At 39.8% G+C, this 22,465-nt stretch overlaps 1 protein-coding gene across 1 annotated transcript in view; it reads left to right on the top strand.

Moving 5' to 3' along the window:
* The window catches only part of Fam114a1 (family with sequence similarity 114 member A1), a 65,163-nt gene that overhangs the window by 9,909 nt on the left and 32,789 nt on the right, over positions 1–22,465 (top strand). The window contains exons 3-6 of the mRNA XM_070013143.1: positions 9,989–10,076; positions 19,120–19,218; positions 19,335–19,447; positions 21,544–21,678. Coding sequence (XP_069869244.1) covers positions 9,989–10,076; positions 19,120–19,218; positions 19,335–19,447; positions 21,544–21,678 — 435 coding nt within the window. The remainder of the gene's footprint in view (positions 1–9,988; positions 10,077–19,119; positions 19,219–19,334; positions 19,448–21,543; positions 21,679–22,465) is intronic.

Here is a 22,465-nt window from a genome sequence, read left to right as displayed (position 1 = left end):
TGGAAGCCAGTGTTGTATAAAAGTACTTCGAGCATTTCCTACAACACAAGAAATGTCTTTGATGAAGCACTGCAATCAGTCTTAAGGAGTCAGGGAAGGAAGTCTTCAGCCTCAATTCAGATAGGTTTGCTTTGGGTACTGGATGGGAATAGTATGTATACCCAGGGGCCTTTATTGTGACTTAGCCTGTCAACCCTTAAAAGATCCAACTTAGATAAAGTTTCTTTACATTCTTAACACCAAGAAATGTACCTAAAATTGAAAAAAAGTTATACTTGCTATATAACATCAATGCATACGGCCTATTATGGACAATGTAAAGAATTAAAATTTTACTACTATAAGTACTCTCATAAGCTCAAGATTGTAGACTGTCACCAAATACTTATCTTCCTAGAAAAGGAGAATGTTTAAGAATTGCAAAATTACTATGAAAGGATAAAAAGGCCTAGAGTCTGAAGATACACCTTGGATCATATATCCATCTAAAAAGATCAGAAAAGTGGTGGTTTTTCTACATTAGAACTTAAATCTAAACAAGCTGCGGTTTATTGCTTCCCATAAACTGTGAAACCAAGTCTCTCCACCCTGAGTGGAGAAGAGGCCCACACATAGTGTCAAAAACACTGAAATCAACTATTTATCAACTGAAAACCACCCTGCCAACCCATACACCAACACTGAGCCGTCACTTATTTTCATGAAGCTGAGTGAAGAAACCACCACCTGAAAGTAAAGAGTTTGAAGAAGTTGAAAATAAAGCAGAGAAGTTAGATCAAATAAATAAAGACATTGGAAGACACACAGAAGATTAAACCAAGGGGACTTATAAGAGTTCTTGGACTCTGTCAAAAGACAAAATGTATGACTGACAGGAAAAGATGAGGACAAAGAAATAAAAACTAAACATCAAGAATCTTCAATAATAAAATGGTAGAAAAGCTTTCCAATCTCGAGAACGAATGTTACCCATGTGTCTGAGGCTAGCAGAATGCCAAATCAGCAAGATCAGAAAAGGAAAATCCTTAAACTCATGATAGATTATAGTAAAAACACTCTTTCTATATATGTATGTGTGTGTATATATATATATATGCATATATATACATATATGTAAAAGAATACTGAAAGCTACAAAAGAAAGAAAAGTAATTTACGATGGCAATCATGTTAGAATAACGGCAGATTTCTCATGAAGGGAGGGCAAGGAAAAACATAGATTAGTAATAAATGCCAATATAGACTACTTTACTTAGTTAACCTATCAAAATTGGTAGTGGATTAGAATTATCCAAAGTGCTTGTTGAAAAATTCAGATTCCTAGGCTTTACTCTGAGAGATTACTATTTAAAACATCCTAGTGGAAGCTGAGACTGTTTAGTGAATGGCCTCAGATTACATTTTTGCAGTTAGTCAGTGGACCAGTGTTAGGGAATCACTAATACTAGGACAGTCAAGAGCTAGCTAGGGTGTCACGACCGCCTCGACCAGCAAGGAAGACGCGACACCGAGCTCTTCTCTCTGCAGTTTACTCAGGACCTTTGAGTAATCTTCTGACCCCAACCCCGGGGAGAATTCCCCACAGCCTTAAGTTCCCGCTGGGTAGCCAACCCTGATACGCCACGTGGGAACCACCAATAGGTTCAGGTGTGCGGAAGCAAGCCAGATTCTTTGCCTTAGCCATATAAAGAGTTGTTTACCACAGAGAGCACTTGCCATCGGGAAGGCGGAGGGCGGAAGCCGGCGCCATCTTCCAGGTGCGGCTGCACGCAGCTCTCTACACTAGGGTATGTGGAAGAATTGAGAAGATGGGACATTTGATATTGAGCATTCCATAGAACATCCAAGGACAAGTATTTTGTGGATAGCTGGGAATATATGTTTACTTGGTTGTTACATATAAATAAAGAAGAGAGACTACTGACTCAACCCTTGGGAGCTTTTGTGTTTAAGCCAATCCATTCATACATGTTTTGGGGTGAAAGGATAGTTTACTGTAACTAGAAATAAAATTGAAGTTACTACTTCTCCCTAGTGCTACCACCGCATTCTGTAAATGATGAAGTAGTTTCAACTCACATTGTACCATACTGAGATTTTAAAATAAAATATTAATATGAGAGTTAAAAATGGCTCATGAGAACTGTTTCCTATATGTTTGAGAACATAGCACAGTCCTGTCCTTTTGGGCCTTTTGTCTACCACATTGAATGAAAGGCTCACAGGACATCAGAGGTAAGGATTCTTCCCTAAGAAGAATTCCTGGCATCAAATAACCAGAATTCCCAAAGTTCAAAGCTGATTGGGGGACCATTTCACAGGACAGAAACCTTTATTATACCATATTCGGTAAATGTAGGAAGAATTTCTTAAGTTTACTGAACCATCTACAAGTCTTGAGTGCCTTTCATCTCATCTTTTTTAGATATTCAGAATGCTAAAAAGTCTACCATGTTTGCCAACTGAAGTCATTGCCATAATTCAGTATCTAATTAGTAAAGCATCAGGTGTTAATAGAGATGTAGATTATACAAGTACTCATTATAGTTGCTTCTAGAGTATGGCTTTCCTGATTAGAATGCCAGCTCTAGACTGGCCATATTTTATTAGAATGCTTACAGCACTGGATTGGAACTTAATCTAAGAAGTACAGATAATATCAGCTAAAGTAAATAAACTAAAATAATACCACTAAATGCTGAGCAAAAAAGAGTCCAAAGAAAGAGCTTAGACACTCCTGTGCTACAGTTTGAGTTTGTCCTCTAAAGTTTCATGTGTTACAAGAATGGCTCTCAGCTTGGTGATGTGGGGAGGCGGGACCTCTGGGAGGCAGGGTTTGGTGAGAAAGCTTTTTAGGTCACTGGGGAAGCTGTCTTAGTGGAGGAATAAGGAAGCTATCAGGAGATCCCTGAGCTCTCAAGCATCAAGCAGATTCTCAAATTTCTCTCAGACTTGTTTTGAGGAGTAATCTTTTCCCCACAAGTGCCCACCACTAGGACACCATCACTATGAGGTAGATAAGAGCCAAGCCAGTACTGGTGCCTAGCACTTAATTCTCCAAAACTGAAAACCAATGAGATACATATATTTATTTTTTTGGGGGGGAGGGTCAGTCATGGGGCTTGAACTCACAGCCTGGATGCTGGCCCTGAGCTCTTTTGCTCAAAGCTAGCACACTACTACTTTGGGCCACAGTGTCACTTCCAGTTTTCCAGTGTTTAATTGGAGATAAGTCTCATGGATTTTCCTATCCAGATTGCCTTCGAACAGTGAGCCTCAGATCTCAACCTCCAAAGTAACAGGGTTACAGGCATGAGCCACTGGCACCTGGCAAGTAGATATCTTTTCTTCATAAAGTTAACTTGGCCCCAGTAGTTGGCTGTAATAATAAATAACAAACTAATAAAGACACCAGGAGAATGGAGTATTTTAAGGATACTTTAAGTTTCAGATGATCTGAGAGGTCAGGTAATATGATCAAATGAGCCCATGGCTTTGACAAGGAAACCATTGTTGCCTTGCTTCATAATGTGGTGGTGGGAGTTGTGTTGTGTTGGGAAGAGTAATGAAGTCACATTTTTCTTCTTTTTTGTGCCAGTACTGGGGTTTTAACTCAGGGCCTGGATGCCATCTCTTAGCTTTTATTTCCTTCAAGACTGGTACTATCTCAATTGAACCACAACTCCACTTCTGACTTTTTGGTGGTTAATTGAAGATAAAAGTCTCATAGACTTCTCTGCCCAGGCTAGCTTTGAACTGTGATTCTCAGATCTTAGCCTCCTGAGTAGCTAGGATTACAGGTGTACACTGGTACCTCTTCTTAAGAGGTGAAGAAAAAAGATGTACAGTAGAAACCAGAAGAGTTTAAAAGAAACACTTTGTTGTGATTTTTATTTGTTACTGTCTGACAAAATGTAGAAGGTAGGAAATAGAGAAAAAGAAATAGAAAAGCCAGGAGAGGGACAATTAGCTTACCTAAGCCCAGATGATTCGGCTCTATCTAAATACTTTGTTTTTTCTAAAACATACTTCAGCCAAATTATGTTTTGTGCATAACAACAACTACTTGACATTTAATTTCAACAGTTAGTGTTCAGTTTATTAGGACTACAAATTTAAACAATTACTTCTTCCTTCAGTTTTATAATCAACTCATAAATCTTCAACTTAGAAGTCTAGTAAAATTGAACAGTTACCACCCTGTGGTTTTAAATTGATCTTTGGTCCTTTTTACAAACTTAAACACGTTCAAACATCTTAAACTGCATTTAAATGTGTTATATATTCTATTTCCTTTTTAAGTATCTCATTTATCTCCATATATAAAGTGTTGGTTAGTACTTAATGTTGCTATAAAGCTGTTAAAATAAATTTATACTGTGGACTTAAAGACCTCTTAAATGTTATGATAGTATGCATAAGCTTAGGAAGATTTCAGCTTAAAGTCCTAAGTCTGAAAATTCAACTATTTATTTTAAAGTGGTTTTCAAAAGTTGTCTGTCAAATTCCATAAATATCAGTATGATAGAAAAGACCCAACGTGCACAAAATATTAATAGCAAAGCTTTGATGTTTCAGACCTTACTATATTTAATTTTTAAATCTTCTCAGAGTTGAATGATATATACTTACCAAGGAAGAAGATCACTTGAAAATAACAGGCCATTTCCTGCCAGATATTTTGACAGATCTCCAGTCAGAAAAACTCATCCTCCCTTATCATACAGAATAGCATTGTCATGAGTTATGAGACTCAGAAAAGGTTTTGTCTCTGTGAGACCAAATCACACATAGGTCAAATCACCCACCTTGATACAACACCTTTATAGTACCTAATTCTCAACAACTCAAGGAACAGGACAGCCAGTTGATCTAAGCTTTAAAGACCTTTGCATTTGATGGAATTTCTAGATGTGTAAACTATTTTGTATCAAATGGGACCTTTGAACCTGAAAGCCTAAAACACGTAAGTTCTTTTATTTTGCTGGGGATGAGACCCATGGTCTCATGCATGCTAAGCCATTACTTATTACTGTTCCTATCACTGAGCCAAACCATCAGCCTCAATAAATGTGTATTTTAGTTAATGAAAAAGATCTTTAGACCATATAATAGATACATAGATGCATTTACTATTTATAACTCTGAACTTGATGGATTTCTGCATTTTTCATCTTCTTTGGGCCATACAATGGTTCTAGATGTTTAAATGACTTCTAGTTGAGTTTTAGATATCCTTGATCAATGTATGTCTGATTCCCTGTTACAGATAGTGTGAGATCGATGATTCTTCTAAGAGTGTATGGGGAGAAAGAAGGAAGTTGAGAGAGTTCCCATTTGATGACTTTTTCTTTCTCTGTGAGTTAGGACATAAAGCTTTCTGTTACAGGAGATGTGAGTTCCATGGCAAGAGGAAGGTGAGAGAAAAGCTTTAAAATAAGTATATTTGCTAATGGAAGATTTGACTTGATCCTTGTTACCTATTTTATAGTTCCATGTGTGACATTAAGACCATTTAAAGTGGAGATGATATTCACAATGAGACACATTTTTAATTCTTGTTTAATATTTAGTTTTTGTATTAAGAACATTTAGTTAGTTGAATATTTTCCTTTTTAAAAATGTTAAAATTTAGCCGGGCGCTGGTGGATCATGCCTGTAATCCTAGCTACTCAGGAGGTTGAGATCTGAGGATCTCGGTTCAAAGCCAGCCCGGGCAGGAGAGACCGTGAGACTCCTATCTCTAATAAACCACCAGAAAACCAGAAGTGGCGCTGTAGCTCAAGTGGTAGAGCGCTCGCCTTGAGCTGAAGAGCTGAGGGACAGCACCCAGGCCTAGAGTTCAAGCCCCACGGTCGACCAAAAAAAAGTTAATTTTATTTTAAAGGTGACATACAGAGGGGTTAGAGTTACATAAGTCAGGCAATGAGTACATTTCCTTTTGAACAGTGTCATCCGCTACCTCATTCTCTCCCAGTGTTTCTCTTCCCAATTTCCCTTCCCTTCAAGTTGTATAGCTCATCTCCGAAGTAGTGTCTAGTGGGTTTCACTGCTGAATTGGTTCACCCTTTGTCCCACTGTGTCTGTGCCTCCATTTCTCCTCCCTAAATAAGATAAATTTATATACAAGTCAAAGAGTAGAGAAATAAAAACAGCAACAGAAAAGAATAAATCAAAGAAAAAAGGAAAGGAAAAAACCCCACAAACAATATAATAAAAAATAACCTCCTGCTTCCATTTCTTGGGGTTCGTTTTTATAAGCATCATTTTATATGCTCATCTGCAAATAGCTATTGAGCCTTTGTGATCCTCTCCTAAGAATATCCTCCTTTGTTCTCACTGTGCAAATGTTTAGACTGCTGTTTAACTCATCATGTCCAAGTGTAATTATTTGTCTTTTATTATCTATTGGGTTTATTTGTAGATTTATAGGTGTATTCTTTGGTTACAAATAGTCTTTTCCTTTTTGATGCTACTGGGGTTGAATTTGGGGGCACTGAACTTGCTAAGCAGGTGTTCTACCACGTGAGCCAAACACCTGGCCCTAAGTTTTGCTGATTATTTTGGAAATGAAGTCTTTTTTATTATTTTAAGTAGTTGTACAAATGAATTGCCATTTAACAAAGCAGCTTATGAATACAATGCTTTTTGATCAATATCAGCCCTTTAAACATTCTCACACATTCCTCTCATATCCACTCCTCTCATTCTTCTTAATTTTGTAGAATATACATTGACTTCTTGACTGCATTCTCCCTCTCTTCAACTCTTCATTTGTCTACCCCTTGCCGGTTGATCCCACCTCACTCCCTTTCAAGTACCTGATTTCCTGTTGTTTATTTTGCTGAACTTTGACTTTGCCTTTCTAAGGAATTACACTATTTGAGATCTCCCTTGAATCTACTATATTTCAGTTAATACACTTGTATATACTTGTATACCACCCAGTGTATTTACTTACAAGTTTATAAGCTAAACCCAGCTTATACATATAAAGTAAAACATGCAGAAGATGGAATTTTGTGGACTTTTTTCCAGGCTCCAGAAGATCTTCCCTTCTGAGCCGCTAAGATTACAAGTGTGAGCCATGGGTGCCTGACTACCTATATTCATTGTAGCTGATGAAGAAGTCCCAGGTCAATGTCAAAAGATATTATTAATAAAGTAGTAGAAGTAGTCACTTATTACATAGCAAAAAATCCTAGATTCATTTAACATTTGTTTCCATTTGCTAGTCAATTACCAGCTGTCAGAACATATTAAATATTGTAAATTTGAGTCAGAAGCTGTCACCCCTAAGGATATTAGCTATTCCAAATTATAGATAGTGTTTTGTGTTATGGAAAGATGGTATTAATCCTCCTTACATTTGTCTTCATGATGGTATAAAATTACCAATAGATGCTTTGCTGAATGAAGTAAATCAATGTAGACACCGTAAATGAAAGCAGACAGTCAGAAGTCATGAATATTTCCATTCTTGTTAACAGGTTTCTCATTGCTTCTAGACAGAATGCAAGAACGACAGCCAACTTTCAAAGCTTTTCACTCCTTAGTCTTAAAAATGAAGTTTCTTGTTACTATTACTAGAAAACTTTTATGGAATATATGTTAAGTGCAAGAGACTGTGTTCACAGCTTTGTATCAATTACTTCTTTTAATCTTTATGGCAAATGTGAGGTTGCTGGTTCAAGTAGTTCATATACTTCCACATCTCATGTCTTGAAATGAGGAAACAAAGTCTTCAAAGAGCTTGACTTACTTGTTGCCCTAAACGTCAGAACCTGGACTCAAACCCTGGGGGGATGGGAGGAATATAATACACACACACACACTTTTTTTCTGGGTTGGGGAGTATTGGGGGTTGAAGTTGGGGCTGTGGACTTGCTAAGCAGGCACCCTACCACGTGAGCTATGCCCTAGTCCTCTTTGCCTCAGCTTACTTTTTAGTTAAAGACTTGTGCTTTTGCCCAGACTGGCCTCAAATCACAAGCCTCCCATCTCCCCTTCCTGCATAGCTGAGATAATAAGTATGAGCTGGCTCGAAGCAACTTAATTCTGCAATCTTTTCTATTATCCAGTTCTCTCTGCTAATGAATGTTTTTTGTGCTTATTTGGTTAATCAGTTAGGAATTTAGTTAGTGCAATTAACTGTAACCCAACATATAATAATTCCTAAATTGCAGTTTATATTTTCTCACTTTATGGAAAGGACAAGGTAGACAGCTACTCATATTGGTTTAGTGCTTCAGTAGAGCCATGACTAATGATTGCTTCCTTGTCCTTTTCCCTAATGACAACAAAAACAACTGCTTGAATTTCAAGCATTGAATCCACCACATTCAGGGAACAAGAAAGGAGAGAGTTGGCACTAGCCATAACTGTAATTTATCATAAAAGCAAAAATCCTCTCCGTTTGTTTCATTGGAGAAAAAAAGTTTCACACTGCCACTGCAAGGATGGAAAAGAGCAAGGGAGAGGGGAGCTAAGAATGACTGGTGGACCAGGCTTGGATCAAAGTTGTTGAATCCACAGCTTGTGGGAACTTTTCACATCCTCCTTTATTTGTCCTGGGCTTGAACTCAGGTCCTGGGCACTGTCCCTGAGCTTCTTTTTGCACAAGGCTAGCACGCTACCACTTGAGCCACCGTACCACTTCCAGCTTTTTCTGTTTATGTGGTACTAATGAATCAAACTCAGGGCTTCATGCATGTTAGGCAAGCAATCTACCACTGAGCCACATTCCCAGCCCATTACTTCTTTCTTTCTTGAGTGAATGGAGTGGGTGAGAAAGCTGATACACTTTACTATTTTTTCTTGCCTTATTTTCTAGATGTGTTCCTAGATAGAAGGAAAAACTTGTGGTTCCACAAATTGAGTCAGGGTTCATTGGATATAAGAAACAGAAACTAGCTGGACACTATCATGGCTCATGCCTATAATCCTAGCTATTCAGGAGGCTGAGATCTGAAGATATGGTTGTGAGCCTCACAACCAATTTAATATTTTTTTATTTTTTAAAAATAGAAAGAAACAGAAACTAACACACAGCTAACTGACCTCAGCCTTCTGAGTAGCTAGGATTACATGTATGAGCCACTGGTACCCAGCTCAGAATATTTTTTTAAGTATTAGGGATACAAAAAAGAAAAAAGAAACAACAACAACAAAAAAACCCCAACCAAGACTAAAATCAAAGAGGAGTACAGCAGAGCATCAGGAGAAACTACACGAGATTCAAACAGCCTCTCTGAGCATCTCTCCTTCATTCTGGTCTATCTATTTTCTCTTAGTTCTTACCATAGTATGTAGAACAAGGTGAGCCCACAGAAGCCCAAGTTCTCATCTTCTCTTTAAGCCAACAGTGCAGGTTGAAACACAGACTCTCTTAGTCCCTATTTCAGAAGCCTAGGGAAAAGAATTCTAATTCCCCCAGAATGTCAGGGGCAATCTTACCCCAGTGCGAGAGACATAGAATTTTAGGGGCATTTGAGGGGGACAGACAAGCAAATGAGAAGAGTGTCTACCTTGCCAAGTTCTCTGTGGCTGTGAGGTCTTTTCCTGACTCTGTCCATCATCCATGACAGGGCTGCCGGCTGAGGCTCCACAGGCTTCAGCCTAACTCTGCCCTTGAAGATCACATGTGTGTTGAGCTTTGTAAGAATTGCCTGGTCAGGGCTGATTCTAGCATTTCTGAATCTCCTTTGTGCTTTCCACGTAGTTCTCACCTTGTTTCAAACCAAGTCCTTAGGAGCAGACACCGCCACTGATTTGATTCCGTTTGGTTCCAAAGTATGTATTTTAGTGTGGGTTAAGATATTCTTTTATGATTGATCTAAACCAGTGAGATATGGTTGTTAATGATTAAAAACAAAACAAAACCTACTTCTCTTTGTTTCAAACCCATGGGTGTTTTTCTACTCAGGGCTAAACTGAATTGCTGACCTGCCGCTGATCTGTGGTTTTTTGATTTGTCTTTTCTCTATAGGCTGTGGATTCCCCTCCACCGGGAAGAAGCTGGGCAGGCTGGGGCTCCTGGGGCAAATCTCTGCTCTCATCTGCATCTGCCACAGTAGGTAAGCACTGGAATGAAAGGCTTTATTGGAATAAAGTTCTGAAGCCTAACAGGGTGTGACATGTTGACTCACTCATCTGAGGCTCAAAGTTGCCTTTGACCCCCACCGGAGGATGAGGCCAGTGTTTCTGCGTAGCTGGCTCCTGTGCTTTGAAGGAGTCATCTTTCAGAGGTCCTTGGGGGTGGGGTTAACAGAACTCAATTCCTTTCCATTACAGGACAGAGGTCTCCATTTCCTTGCTTATTGATCAGTGGTCACTCTCAATTACAGAACTGTTCTCAGATACTTCATCAAAGCCAACAGGAAAATCTTTCTCATACATCATGTTTCTCCTTTGGTTAGGGCCTACTATTTTATCAAAGCTTACCTGATATGTTCAAGACCACAGAGGCTGAACTCTTTTTTTTTTCTTCGTGGGGTAGGGGGGCGGGGAGAGTGGTCCTGGGGCTTGAACTCAGTCCCTGAGCTTCTTTTGCTCAAGGCAAGCACTCTACCACTTGAGCCGCAGCACCACTTCTGGCTTTTTATGAGTAGTTTATTGGAGACATTGGAGTCTCACCAACTTTCCTGCCCAGGCTAGCTTTAAACCACCGTCCTCAGATCTCAGTCTCCTAAATAGCTAGGATTACAGGCCACTGGTACCTGGCTGATGCTCTTTTTTTTTGGGGGGGGGGGACAGTAACTCAAATTCAATTGATTATGAACTTCAATTACATCTGAAATGTATGCCTTTGGGAGATCCTGTAACCCTGTCACAGCAGTGAAATCCTATTATATACCTAGTACTACATACCCTTCCAAAAGGAAGGGGATCCTATAAGATGGATGTATACACCTGAAGACAAAGATCTTATCTCCTCAATACTGCCTACCACACATCTCTATTCTCTTGGAAATCCTAGTCTGCTCTACCACCAGTTCTAGAAACTTCATCTTTTTTTTTTTTTATAGCTCTGCCAACATGCTAGAATTGTGAAAAAGGAGTAAAACTTGAATTTACTATTGTACTTAAAATGGCAAAGAATACTTGAGGAAGATCATAGGAACTTTGAAATATACTAAGAATCCCTGTGATTTAACTTGGGAAAATCAGATCCTGAATTTATTCACCACTATGCGTCATCAGTACCCCAAAGAGTACAGAAGAAACACAGCTGGATGCCATTCTTAAATTGCAAAGGCATATTTAGTAGACTTCATGTGTTATGACTTTGCATGATAACAGTAGTCAAAATAATAGCAATATGCACTCTAAAGCTAGCTACGTATCTTTGTGGACCTGATGTAGGAATGAAGCCATGTATTATAAGAAGAGATAGCCTTCATGGAATCCAAAGCTGGAAACAGACAAAATGTCTGGGAGTCTGACTCCCAGAAGGTAACAGGGAATCACTGCCTGAAATAGGGGTTGGAATGAGGTCAATCATCTGTGAAGAGAAACGTTAGAAAGTTGCCAGTTCCATCCTTGATTGTCATCTATGTTGAGCTGCTACCTTGATTTTGGGAAAGCTAGGGACAACTTTCATTACATTCAGACAGCTCGTTGATCCCAGAGCTTTGCAGTATTAACAGTTTCTCATCACAGGGCAAAGAGACTTATTGGAAAACAGTACTCACAACAGTAGACAAGCTCTTGAGGGTTTATAAATTGCCTGTGGAAAGTAAAGAAAGAAAATAAGCACACGTTCAATTGCAATTGATTTCCACTCAGAAACCTTATGTTGCCCCCAGGGTAATTCCAGTTGCAAGACAGGAGTGCACAACACATCGTCTTTTAACAAAACACAAAGCTGTCAATGGAGCACTAAAAATAGGAGCTAAAACTTCTTACAATTGTTAAAAAAAAAAAAAAACCAGCAATCTCAATAGTTGGAGCTATTTAGAGTTGGCAGGAGAGTAATTGGAAAATGAGAACATCTGAAAGGTGGTCCTGCCTTGGAATGAGCAATGTTCCATGAGTTCTAAGCCTGGGACCTGGTTGTAAGGGCTACAAATTTGTCATAACCAGAGATGGTCACTACCTAGCTATACCATGCACTAACCCTCTGAGTGACTCAGATTGTTTCTTTGGAAAAGTTTGCACTGAGAAATTTTGAAGTCTCCTTCAACTTCTAGAAATGATGATTCTATAGTCTATGGCTACATAGAAAAAGAAATAGATACTCGTAACCATTCTGCCAGATAGAAAAAAAAATGCAAAAGGTTGATTGGTCCTTCTGTGTCTCCTGTTTTCTCTTTTCACCAAATATGTTGACCTCAAGGTAAGGGGAAAACGAGAAGTGACCTTTCTAGAACATATATGGTATTTCTCAGCCAGCAGTTGCCAGACTGGTCTTCACTCTTGTATTTAGCTCATCCTAAGATCTGATCTTCTACCATCTAGGCCTTTCTATGAGTTCATAAAATGCAATAAAAATCTGCATTATTCCAGATAGAAACCAGTGTGGGAAATGTCAAAAATACAGAAAAAATTAAAAAAAAAACTTGATGACAATTTCAAAATGATGCTGTGTACCAGCTCTGTCCCCTCAAGCATCTTGCATGCTTCGCTTACACTTACATTTATTGCTAAGCTATGTGGTAGACGAATAATAAAATTAAAGTTGATCATGCTGAAACACATACAAGTGTTCCAAAGTCAAACCCTGGAAGTAAAACAGAGCAGTTTATTTCTAGATACAACCAAAGGCTTAAATGTTTATTTGAGATGGTTGTTTTGACATTTTTATGAATCTAAACATCTCATGCAAGAGGACTTGAGGTTGGAGATATGGAATATATCTTATTGTACATTCTTTCAAAATTACCATTCCTCCCCTTTCCCATCATCTCCTAAGCTAGACATTTTTTTTCTTTCTGCACATTTCAATGAAACTTTCTACCAGGTCCTGTCAAAAATGATGACAGTGTTTATTACAAAGAATAGCTAACTTGTCAAAATAGCACTGCCGCGAAAACTCTGCTGTGTAAATCACTCCCAGTAGCTCATGGGTTCATTTTGGAAGGCAACATTGCTTAACAATGGGATGATTCTCAAGAATCATCAGTACAAAAGCTAATAGGACTGGTACTTGGAGTTTGGCCATAATGCTTTGTAATCTATACATAGGCCTAGGGTTAATGAATTTCTTCTGGGCTATCAGCCAAGTATCGTCAGTTCAGTAGCCTTTGCTGTTAACTGACTCTGAGGGTCGTGAGCATCACTGCAGAGGAGAAGCCATCTTTATGGAAAGGAACAACTTTTAAAACAGGAAGGTGCCTGGCTCCTTTTATTCACTGCTTCATAGTTTGTTTTAGTTAATCTTGACAGCCTCAGCTACATATTTTCCTAAACAGCTGCCCTCTACAACGTGTGTGTGTGTGTGTGTGTGTGTGTGTGTGTGTGTGTGTGTGTGTGTGTGTGTGTGTGTGTGTGTATTAAGTACTAGGGCTTGGACTCTGGGCCTGGGCACTGCCCCTTAGCTTTTTCACTTAAGACTGGTGTTACACCTCTTGAGTCATAGCTCCAATTGCAGCTTTTTAGTTGCATACTGGATATAAGAGTCATATGAACTTTTCTGCTCAGGCTCACTTTGAACCAGAATCCTCAGGTCTCAACCTCCTGAGTAAGTAGGATTACAGGCGTGAGCCACTGGCGCCCAGCTGCTCTCCACATTTTTTCTTTAATTTTTAAGTTTTATGTTGAGCAATTGTACAAAGAGATTTCAATCCAACACATCAGATTATAAGTAGAATGCATCTTGATCAATGTCAACCCTTACATTGTTCTCCCCCATCTTTCCCAATACAACTTTTTATTTTACTTATTTATTTTTTGGGGTCTGGTCGTGGGCCTGAACTCTGGGCCTGGGCGCTGTCCCTCAGCTCTTCAGCTCAAGGCTAGTGCTCTATCACTTGAGCCATGGTGCCACTTCTGGCTTATTCTGGGTAGTTTATTGGCAATAAGAGTCTCACAGAGTTTCTTCCCTGGCTGGCTTCAAATGGCGATCCTCAGATCTCAACCTCCTGAGTAGCTAGGATTACAGGTGTGAGCCACCAGCATCCAGCTTCTGTAGTTTTAAAGCACACTTGTCCCAGCCTCATAGTTTTGCTGCTGGTCCTTTGCAAACATGAGTTGTATGTTCAGTCACTTGAGACAAAGGCCCCTCTCTAGTGGGGTTTACATGCTATTGGAGGGTAGTAAGTAATAAACAGTGCTCATCATGGCCAGGAAAGTCATATAGAGTGCCGGCAGATGGCAGGTCTATAAAAATAAGTTAAGTGCAACAAGATATGAGGAGTCAAAGGCTGAGGCAGGAGGATAGGGAGGTCAAAGCCAGCTTGGGCTACATAACAAGGCCTTGTCTAAAAAAAAAAAATATATTATAAAGGAGGTCCTACCTGTCCCATAAGGAGCTTGGAGTGTGGGATGATCCTTTAGAGTGACCTCTCATTAACACAGAACAGAGCCTTTCTAGCACAGGATGTCTGGTTGACCAATCATTGTAGCTCAGCCTTGAGGGGACTAACTCCCTTTGGCCAGCCACCAGGCCCAGGGAGTCTTGGATTGAGAGGTGTCAGTAGGCAGCCCTTCTGGCACCAGGGGTACTTTGTACTGTGATCCCAGATAGTTCACAGCACCCAAGCTGTCAAGCATGCGTGTATACTCCAGGTCCAGAGCACTACATGGAAGTGTGTGTGTACTGTTTCTTCCTGAAATGAATCACAAGAAATAGAGTTCTTACTTTAGGGGAAAAAGGGGAAGAGGAGGGGTTGAGAGGGGAGACAGGTCTAGTTCAAATCCCCCCCCCCTCATTTGGTGGTAATGGCACTGAAGTTTGAACTCAGGACTTACTCTTGCTGGACAGGCATCCTTCTACTTTAGCCATACCTCTAGCCCTTGTTTATTTTAGTGTTGTTTTTTTTTACAAGTAGGGTCTTGCTTTTGCGTGGCATTATGCTTAGACCATGATTTTCCTATCTGCACCTCCTGCAGTTGGCATTACAAGTTTATTCCCCCCATCCACCTTTATGAAAACAAGGTGCCACTATGTAGTCCAGGCTGGCCTTGAATTTATGGTCTCCTGCCTCAGCCTCCTATGTGCCAGGATTATACGTGTCTGCCACCATGCTCAGCTACTTGAAGGTTGGTTTGTTTTTTCAGTCCTGAGGTTTCATCTCAGAACCTCTTGTTTTTAGATGTCTAGCTCACCTGGTAGTCTACCACTTGAGCCAACAACTTTTTTGTGGTACTGAGATTTGAACTTAGGGCTTTGTACTTGCTGTGTAGGTGTTCTATCACTTATGCCTTCAACCCCTTTAAGCCTTTAAAATAAAGCCCCAAGCACTCTATTTTGAAAGTTCATACTGTATTAGATATATCAAAGTATACCCACACTCTCATTAAGTATTATTTATGTGCGTGAAATTCATTTGGGTGATACCATATTTGAGTACATGGGTGTAAATATTAATTAACCTCAAATTTGAACCTTTTTTCCTTGCCTTAGAAGCCAATAGTGTTTTTTTAAGCCTTACTTTTTCCTTTTTTCTTATAAACTCTATTGTCAATTATGTCACTAGATGCTATCTACATAGAAAGAGGTCTGTCTACTGTCTGCTGTGTTTGTTTCTGTAATTTTTGGATTTGCAAATGTTATGTGTTCATATCATCATCATCATCATCATCACTACTACTATTATTGTCTTGCCAGTTCTGGGGCTTGACCTCAGGGCCTGGACGCTGTATATGAGGGTTTTTTGCTCAAGGATAGAGCTCTACCACTTGAGTCACAGCTCCACTTCCAGCTTTTTTTAAATATATATATATATTTTTATTGTGAAAATACTGTACAGAGGGGTTACAATTACATGGGCAAGATAGAAAATGAGTACATTTCTTATCAAGCATTATAGCCTCCTCCTTTGTTTACCCTTCCTATCCCTTCCCAGCCTCCCCCCCCTGCCCCCCCCACCCAATCCTCCCCCCCCCCCACCAAAGTTGTAAAGTTCATTTTCGACATGACAACTTGTACTTCTCATTGTTGCAACGGGTCCACCTGTATCCTTATTTAAATGACTTGTTTTTCCCCTTCCCCTCCACAAATTATACCGACATCAAATACAGTGAAAGCAGGGGTTATACTGTGGGGGAAGGACATACAAAGCAACAAAGAAATAATCTTATAAATGCTTTAGAAACAAATGCATGAAAGAAAAAAAACATTTAAATACATATCTTAGGGTTCATTTTCCTAACATCACCTTATCTGACCTTTTCTGCTTGACTCATATATATATATATACTAGATATTGCAAATAAGGGAAACCATGGGACCTATGTTTCTTTGGGCCTGGCTTACTTCACTTAATATAATTTTTTCCAAGTCTTTCCATTTCCTAACAAATGGGGCAATGTCATTCTTTCTGATGGAGGCATAGAATTCCATTGTATATATTTTGGTCCAGTCGTAGGGTCTGAACTCTGGGCCTGGGCGCTATCCCTCAGCTCTTCAGCTCAAGGCTAGCACTCTACCACTTGAGCCACAGCGTCACTTCCGGCTTTTTTCTTTTTTCTTATATGGTGCTGAGGAATCGAACCCAGGGCCTCAGGCATGCAAGGCAAGCGCTCTACCACTGAGCCACCTTCCCAGCCCCCACTTCCAGCTTTTTTATGGCAGCTAATTGGAGATAAGAGTCTGATGGACTCTCTTGCTTGGGCTGGCTTCAAACCATGATCATCAAATCTCAGCCACTAGGATTACAAGCGTGAGCAACCAAGGCACAGATTGTTTTTACTTATTTTTGAGCACATGAAAAGATGCAAAACATCTTTTTCTCTAATTGTTGGAACACATTATCTGGGGAAAGGGACCCACCCAGATCAAAGGTGACAGTGACTGTATGTATTATTTCCTTCTTTGAGCACTAGATGTCAGACTAAGTAAAGCTTTAGAGTTACTCTTCAAAGTAGGGTGTGGCAGTGAGTAAACCTTAGCTATGAAAACTTACAGCTTATACATAAACGAAAGCTTAACTTTATATTTCTAGTAGAATACATTAAAAAGTGTGGTAAAGTGCATGCTAGCACTGAATCATCAACTCAGGGTTTTTGGTGCTGATCCTGAGCTTTTTTTCCCAACACTGTGATCTTCCACTTGAGCCAAAGCTTCACTTTATAGTGGTTAATTGGAGATGAGTCTCATGGACTTTCCTGCCCAGGCTGGCTTTGAACCATGATCCTCAGATCTCAGCTTCCTGAGTAGCTAGGATTACAGCATGAGCCACTGGTGCCTGACTAAGAAGTCCTTTGACTAGCTAAAATATTAGGAAAAGAATTATTAGTCAGAAAATAAAGTTGGAACTATCATCATGTCTGTTAAACAGATCCATTCTACACATAGGCATCTGCAAAGACTTTTTCCTTCCAGAAATGAAATGATGTTTTGAGAGGCAGATTGTGTGCACATACCCATGATCATCTATACTCTGAGATGGCAAGCAGCTGTTCTTTCCTGCAGAAAGAACCAGACAAGACTGGAGAAGGTGGGAGGCAGTAACGAACATGAGGTTAATTAAGCCCTAAAATGGTATCGGTAAGGACCTGTCGTTACCTCTCTTCTGTGGCTTTCAGAAGAAGATTGAGCATCTGCTATCTCCTATCCTCCTAAAACTCATTTATGCCTTGATTCTGGCTCTTGGGAATCTAGAAGAGGATTGTAGGTTGAGATTCAGATGTAGTCTTCTTTTGGAAAATACATATGTTTAAACAAATATGAAGAGACCACATATCTTAAGTGAATTAGATGATTACATTCTATGACGCAAATGTGTTCCTGAAACCTCAGTTAAGTTTTCATGGAAGCTAGAGACCCTTAATTGAAGTTTTGGGTTTAGTGGTTCAAATCAAAACTTCGTTTTAGAAGTTTACTTTTTTGAAGTCACTCCATAATGAGCTTGAACAGTATCTGCATAGGAGGAGAGATATACTTCTATTTGTGATTAAAGCTGTAAATGATATTTGTTAGTTTTCAAGGTTTTCTTGGTCATGTACGGTGACAGGTGTTTTCCACTGGATGTAATTGGTGAACATCACTGCCTTGCTTGTGTGGTTTTCTCTAACAAAATACTATTCTTTGAACTTGGAATTCATCCCTGTTTTTCTCATTCTGGAGATGGGTGCCAGATCAACTGGTAATTCAAACAGCAGTTTCTAATTCCAGATGGTTCTCTTTACTCTAAAACCCTACTGTGCCCGATCCCATCCTTCGAATTAACTTCAGCTTTGTGTTTTAAAAATCTGAGGTCCCTAGAGAAATCTTTCCTCTTTTTTTCTCCCTTGAGACCATAAGGGTGGTTGAGCTGTGAGGGAGGCAGCCCAGGCTGTTTAGCAGTCAAGCAGCCATGAAGGCCCAGGAACTCAGAAAGGCCTCAGCTCATCCTGGGGAGGCAGGGAGGAAGGATGCCTCCAGAACAAAATAGGAACAAGCCCATCTCCCCCTTTTGCAGGTACCAGGGTTTAAATTCCTGGCCTATACTACAGTGCTCTCTTTCTCTCTGTGTATGCTAGGTTAGAGCTCTACCACCTGAGCCATGCCTCCAGTCCTACTTTATGCTGATTGCCCAGACTGGGTTTGAATTACAATCCTCTGTATCTTAGCTCCCTTAGCATCTAGGATTACAGGTGGAACCCACTGGCATTCAGCAAATCCATTTCTCTATGAAGTCAAGCATTGGGTTTTGTTCAGTGCAGGTGGCAAAGTTATTTCTGTATTCACTAATAGAATTCCCCATCGTGCCAGGTTCTCAGGAATCATACCCGTTTGGATGGAGGTACAACCTTCAGCCTGAATTGGAATGTTATTGTGTAACATCCCTTGTCAGCTTTTGGGTAACCTTCCTGGTTTTTCCCACTGACCTTTCTGATTTGGGGATATCAGCTCAAGACCCTTTGAGATGACAAATTTCTGGTCTGGAATTCTCAGTCCTCCTACTTAAACCTCTCAAGTGCTCGGATTACAGGCATGAAATGCTATCCTCCACTGTATATTTTATTTCTCTACAGGTCATGGATTGACAGCAGTCAAGGAGAAAGCAGGAGCCACCCTACGGATTCACAGCGGCAATTCTGGATCTTCTGAAGGAGTACAACCTAACACTGAATGTGAGTGATGGCTGAGTGTGGGCTGAATGGGCTTTATTGCATTGTGTGCACAGTTAGAATGTTCCAAAGTCCAGGTCAGCAACATGACCTCTAACAGGATTGTTTTCTCTCCACAGCTACAGATGAGATCCCCGAGCAGGAGCCAACAGGGAGCGCCCCCACCTCCCCTTCATCAGGTTCAGGGTCTCGGGGCATGTTCTCAACCCTCACCAACGTAGTTCAGAACACGGTGAGTCCTGGCGACTTCCACTGTTTTTGTTTGTGTGAAGTTTCCGTCTACCAGTGACCCAGCTACATCAGAGAAAAGGCAGCTTTGCTCATGGCTCTGCCCTATGACTTTGCTGTGCTTTCAGCTACAGTACAGGGGAACCCATGGATCCAGCATAACAAGGGTAAAATGAAATACAGCTTATGATTAAAAGCAAGCAGCCATCAGAAGATGCATTTCCAACCAAGTTTCTCTGAAGACTGCCTGTGGTTGGGGAAGGAAATCTTTGGCACAGCTTGCTTTCCTGGATAATCTTTCTTACTGCTCTTTTTTTTTTCTTTTCTATTTTTTCTTTCTATTTTTTTTATATTTTTTGAAAGGCTTGCAATATAGAACCCAAGCTGGTCTCATACTCACTACATAGCCCAGGGTAGCATCAAACCTGGAATCCTCCTGTCTCAGCCTCTGGAGTGCTAGAAATAGAGACATATACCACCAGGCTCAGCTACTCAGGAGGCTGAGATCTGTGCAAAAAAGTTCAGAGCTAGGCCAGGCAGGAAGGTCCGTAAGACTCTTAACTCCAGTTAATCAATAAGCCAGAAGCGGCTACAGCTCAAGTGGTAGTGTGCCAGGCTTGAGTAGAAAAAGCCATAGAAGAGCACAAAGCCTTGATTGTAAGCTCCAATGTATACGCAAACAAAGTGTGAATTACTGACACACTATCATCCCCCAAAATATGTGCTTTTAAAAACTTATTCATGTGGGCTAGGAAGGTGGCTTAGTGGTAGAGCGCTTGCCTTGCATGCATGAGGCCCTGGGTTCAATTCATCAGCACCACATAAGCAGAAAAAAAAAGCCAGAAGTGGCACTGTGACTCAAGTGGTAAAGCGCTAGCCTTGAGCTGAAGAGCTGAGGGACAGCACCCAGGCCCAGAGTTCAGGCCCAAGACTGGACACAAAAACAAAAACAAACAAACAAAAAAACTTATTTGTTGGCTTGATTATTGGTTGGCTTCCAGATGAATATCAAAATGAAAATGAAGATGGCTAATAAAAATTAATTAATTCAGAAAAGTTACTATTTGATCATTACGAAGATTAGGAAAATATATAGAGATATAAAAATAAATTAATTTTTTCACATGAAATGGGGAAAGTATGGATATGATGACAGTTGTACAGTTGGTATGTGTACTGAAGAAGTTTGTGTGTGTGTGTGTGTGTGTGTGCGCGTGTGCGCGTGAGTGCACACGCCAGTCCTGGGGCTTGAACTCAGGGTCTGTACACACTGTTCTTGACCTTCTTTTGCTCAAGGCTAGCATTCTACTTGAGCCATTGCTCCACTTCCAGCTAATTGGAGATAAGAGTCTCATAGACTTTCCTTCCCAGGCTTACTCTGCACCTCTCTCCTCAGATTTCAGCCTCCCTGAGTAGATAGGATTAAAGATAGTGAAAAAGTTTTTAAAAATGTGGTTTTATTCATATGAGTAATTTATGTAAATACTGATTGTTTTAATTTTGTTAAAAGGAAAATAATGGCTGACAAAGGTATTTTCAGGTGATAACTGATTAATAGTTTCCCCAACTGGAAGTTCATGAAAATCAAGCTGTCTTATCATTAATATGTTAATTATATATGGCTTTTACTTGTTTCAGAATGTATTCATAAGTCATCTGAAACAGCCTGAGGCTCTTATATTCCAGGGCCCAAGATTAAAGAACTCCTGAAAATGGCAAGAGTGTTTGACATTTTAATAAACTGCTCCAAATAATTCTGCTACTTGGGTTAAAATTCCTTTAAGACAAAATAGCAGTTCATTTTATGTCTTACATACATACATTTCTATTTATATGCTCAGAGCCAGTAAAATTAATCTCTAATGTGTTTTGGTGGGTTTTTTCCTAAGCATTTTTAAAAATAATACTTCATGCCCTACGAATTATATAACATGATTTTTCAAGGAAAAGAAAATAGGTTAAATGGATGATAAATCTCCCAATGGGGAAAAGTGGTGGCTTTATATTGATTTTAATATTTGAAGATAATGCCAGTTACCTAGGATTTGCTGAGTGCTGCAGAATAGCAAATTGTGAAAAATAATCTGATCTCATTGGCAGGGCAAGAGCGTCCTCACTGGAGGTCTTGATGCTCTGGAGTTCATAGGCAAGAAAACCATGAACGTCCTTGCAGAAAGTGACCCTGGCTTTAAGCGGACCAAGACGCTTATGGCGAGAACCGCTTCCTTGTCCCAGGTTTGCTTTTACAACTTTTTCTTTTCAGTTAACAAAGTAAATAAACTTTTATTTACCTTTTTGAGTAGATCATTAAAGCATATACTCACATTCAAATGGGATTTCTCAGAGAAGACTTTGTACTTGCACCTTTGAGTAATGTTGGAGCAATCAGACTTTGGGGACTCTTGGAGATGGACCATGTTGGATTATTAGCTTCCCATGAGCCTTTGGGGGCCATGAGTAGAATGTTACAATTTGAATATGAACTGTCTGCAAGCTCATAGGTAGAATGTTTAGTACTTGGGGCGGTGGTGGAAACCTTAGGAAGTGAGCTTTAGGTCTGTGTTTGTCCCTAGCTCCTTTCTCTCTACTTCCTGTCTGCCAGGAGGTGAACAGCCTTCTCCTCCATGCATTGAGGCTTTGCCTCAGGCCCTGTGAGCATGCACTGAAGACTCTGAAACTGAGAGCAAAACAAATTCTTTTTTTTTTTTTAAATGAAAAGTCAAATGGCAAAAAAAATAGATGAGAGCAAAACCTAAGGTGCTGATACCCCATTTATCTCAGTCACTTAATGTCCCATGGGAGACAGTGACTTAACAGTTTCTTATGCATGCTGTTAGTTATCATCTAGTTATAGGTACAAATGGACACAGCTGTGTATAAACATATAGAACATATAGATATACCTGTCTGTGTGGATAGATCATGTAATAGAGAGATACAACAGAGATACTGTATATCTGATTCATAATTACATATGCTGCAATACATATAGATAGGTATATACATGCACACACATACTTTT

The sequence above is a fragment of the Dipodomys merriami genome, unplaced genomic scaffold (assembly GCF_024711535.1).
Source record: "Dipodomys merriami isolate MVZ:Mamm:240054 unplaced genomic scaffold, mDipMer1.0.p SCAF_9, whole genome shotgun sequence".
Taxonomy (NCBI): Eukaryota; Metazoa; Chordata; class Mammalia; order Rodentia; family Heteromyidae; genus Dipodomys; species Dipodomys merriami.
This window is presented reverse-complemented; position numbering and strand designations above follow the sequence as displayed.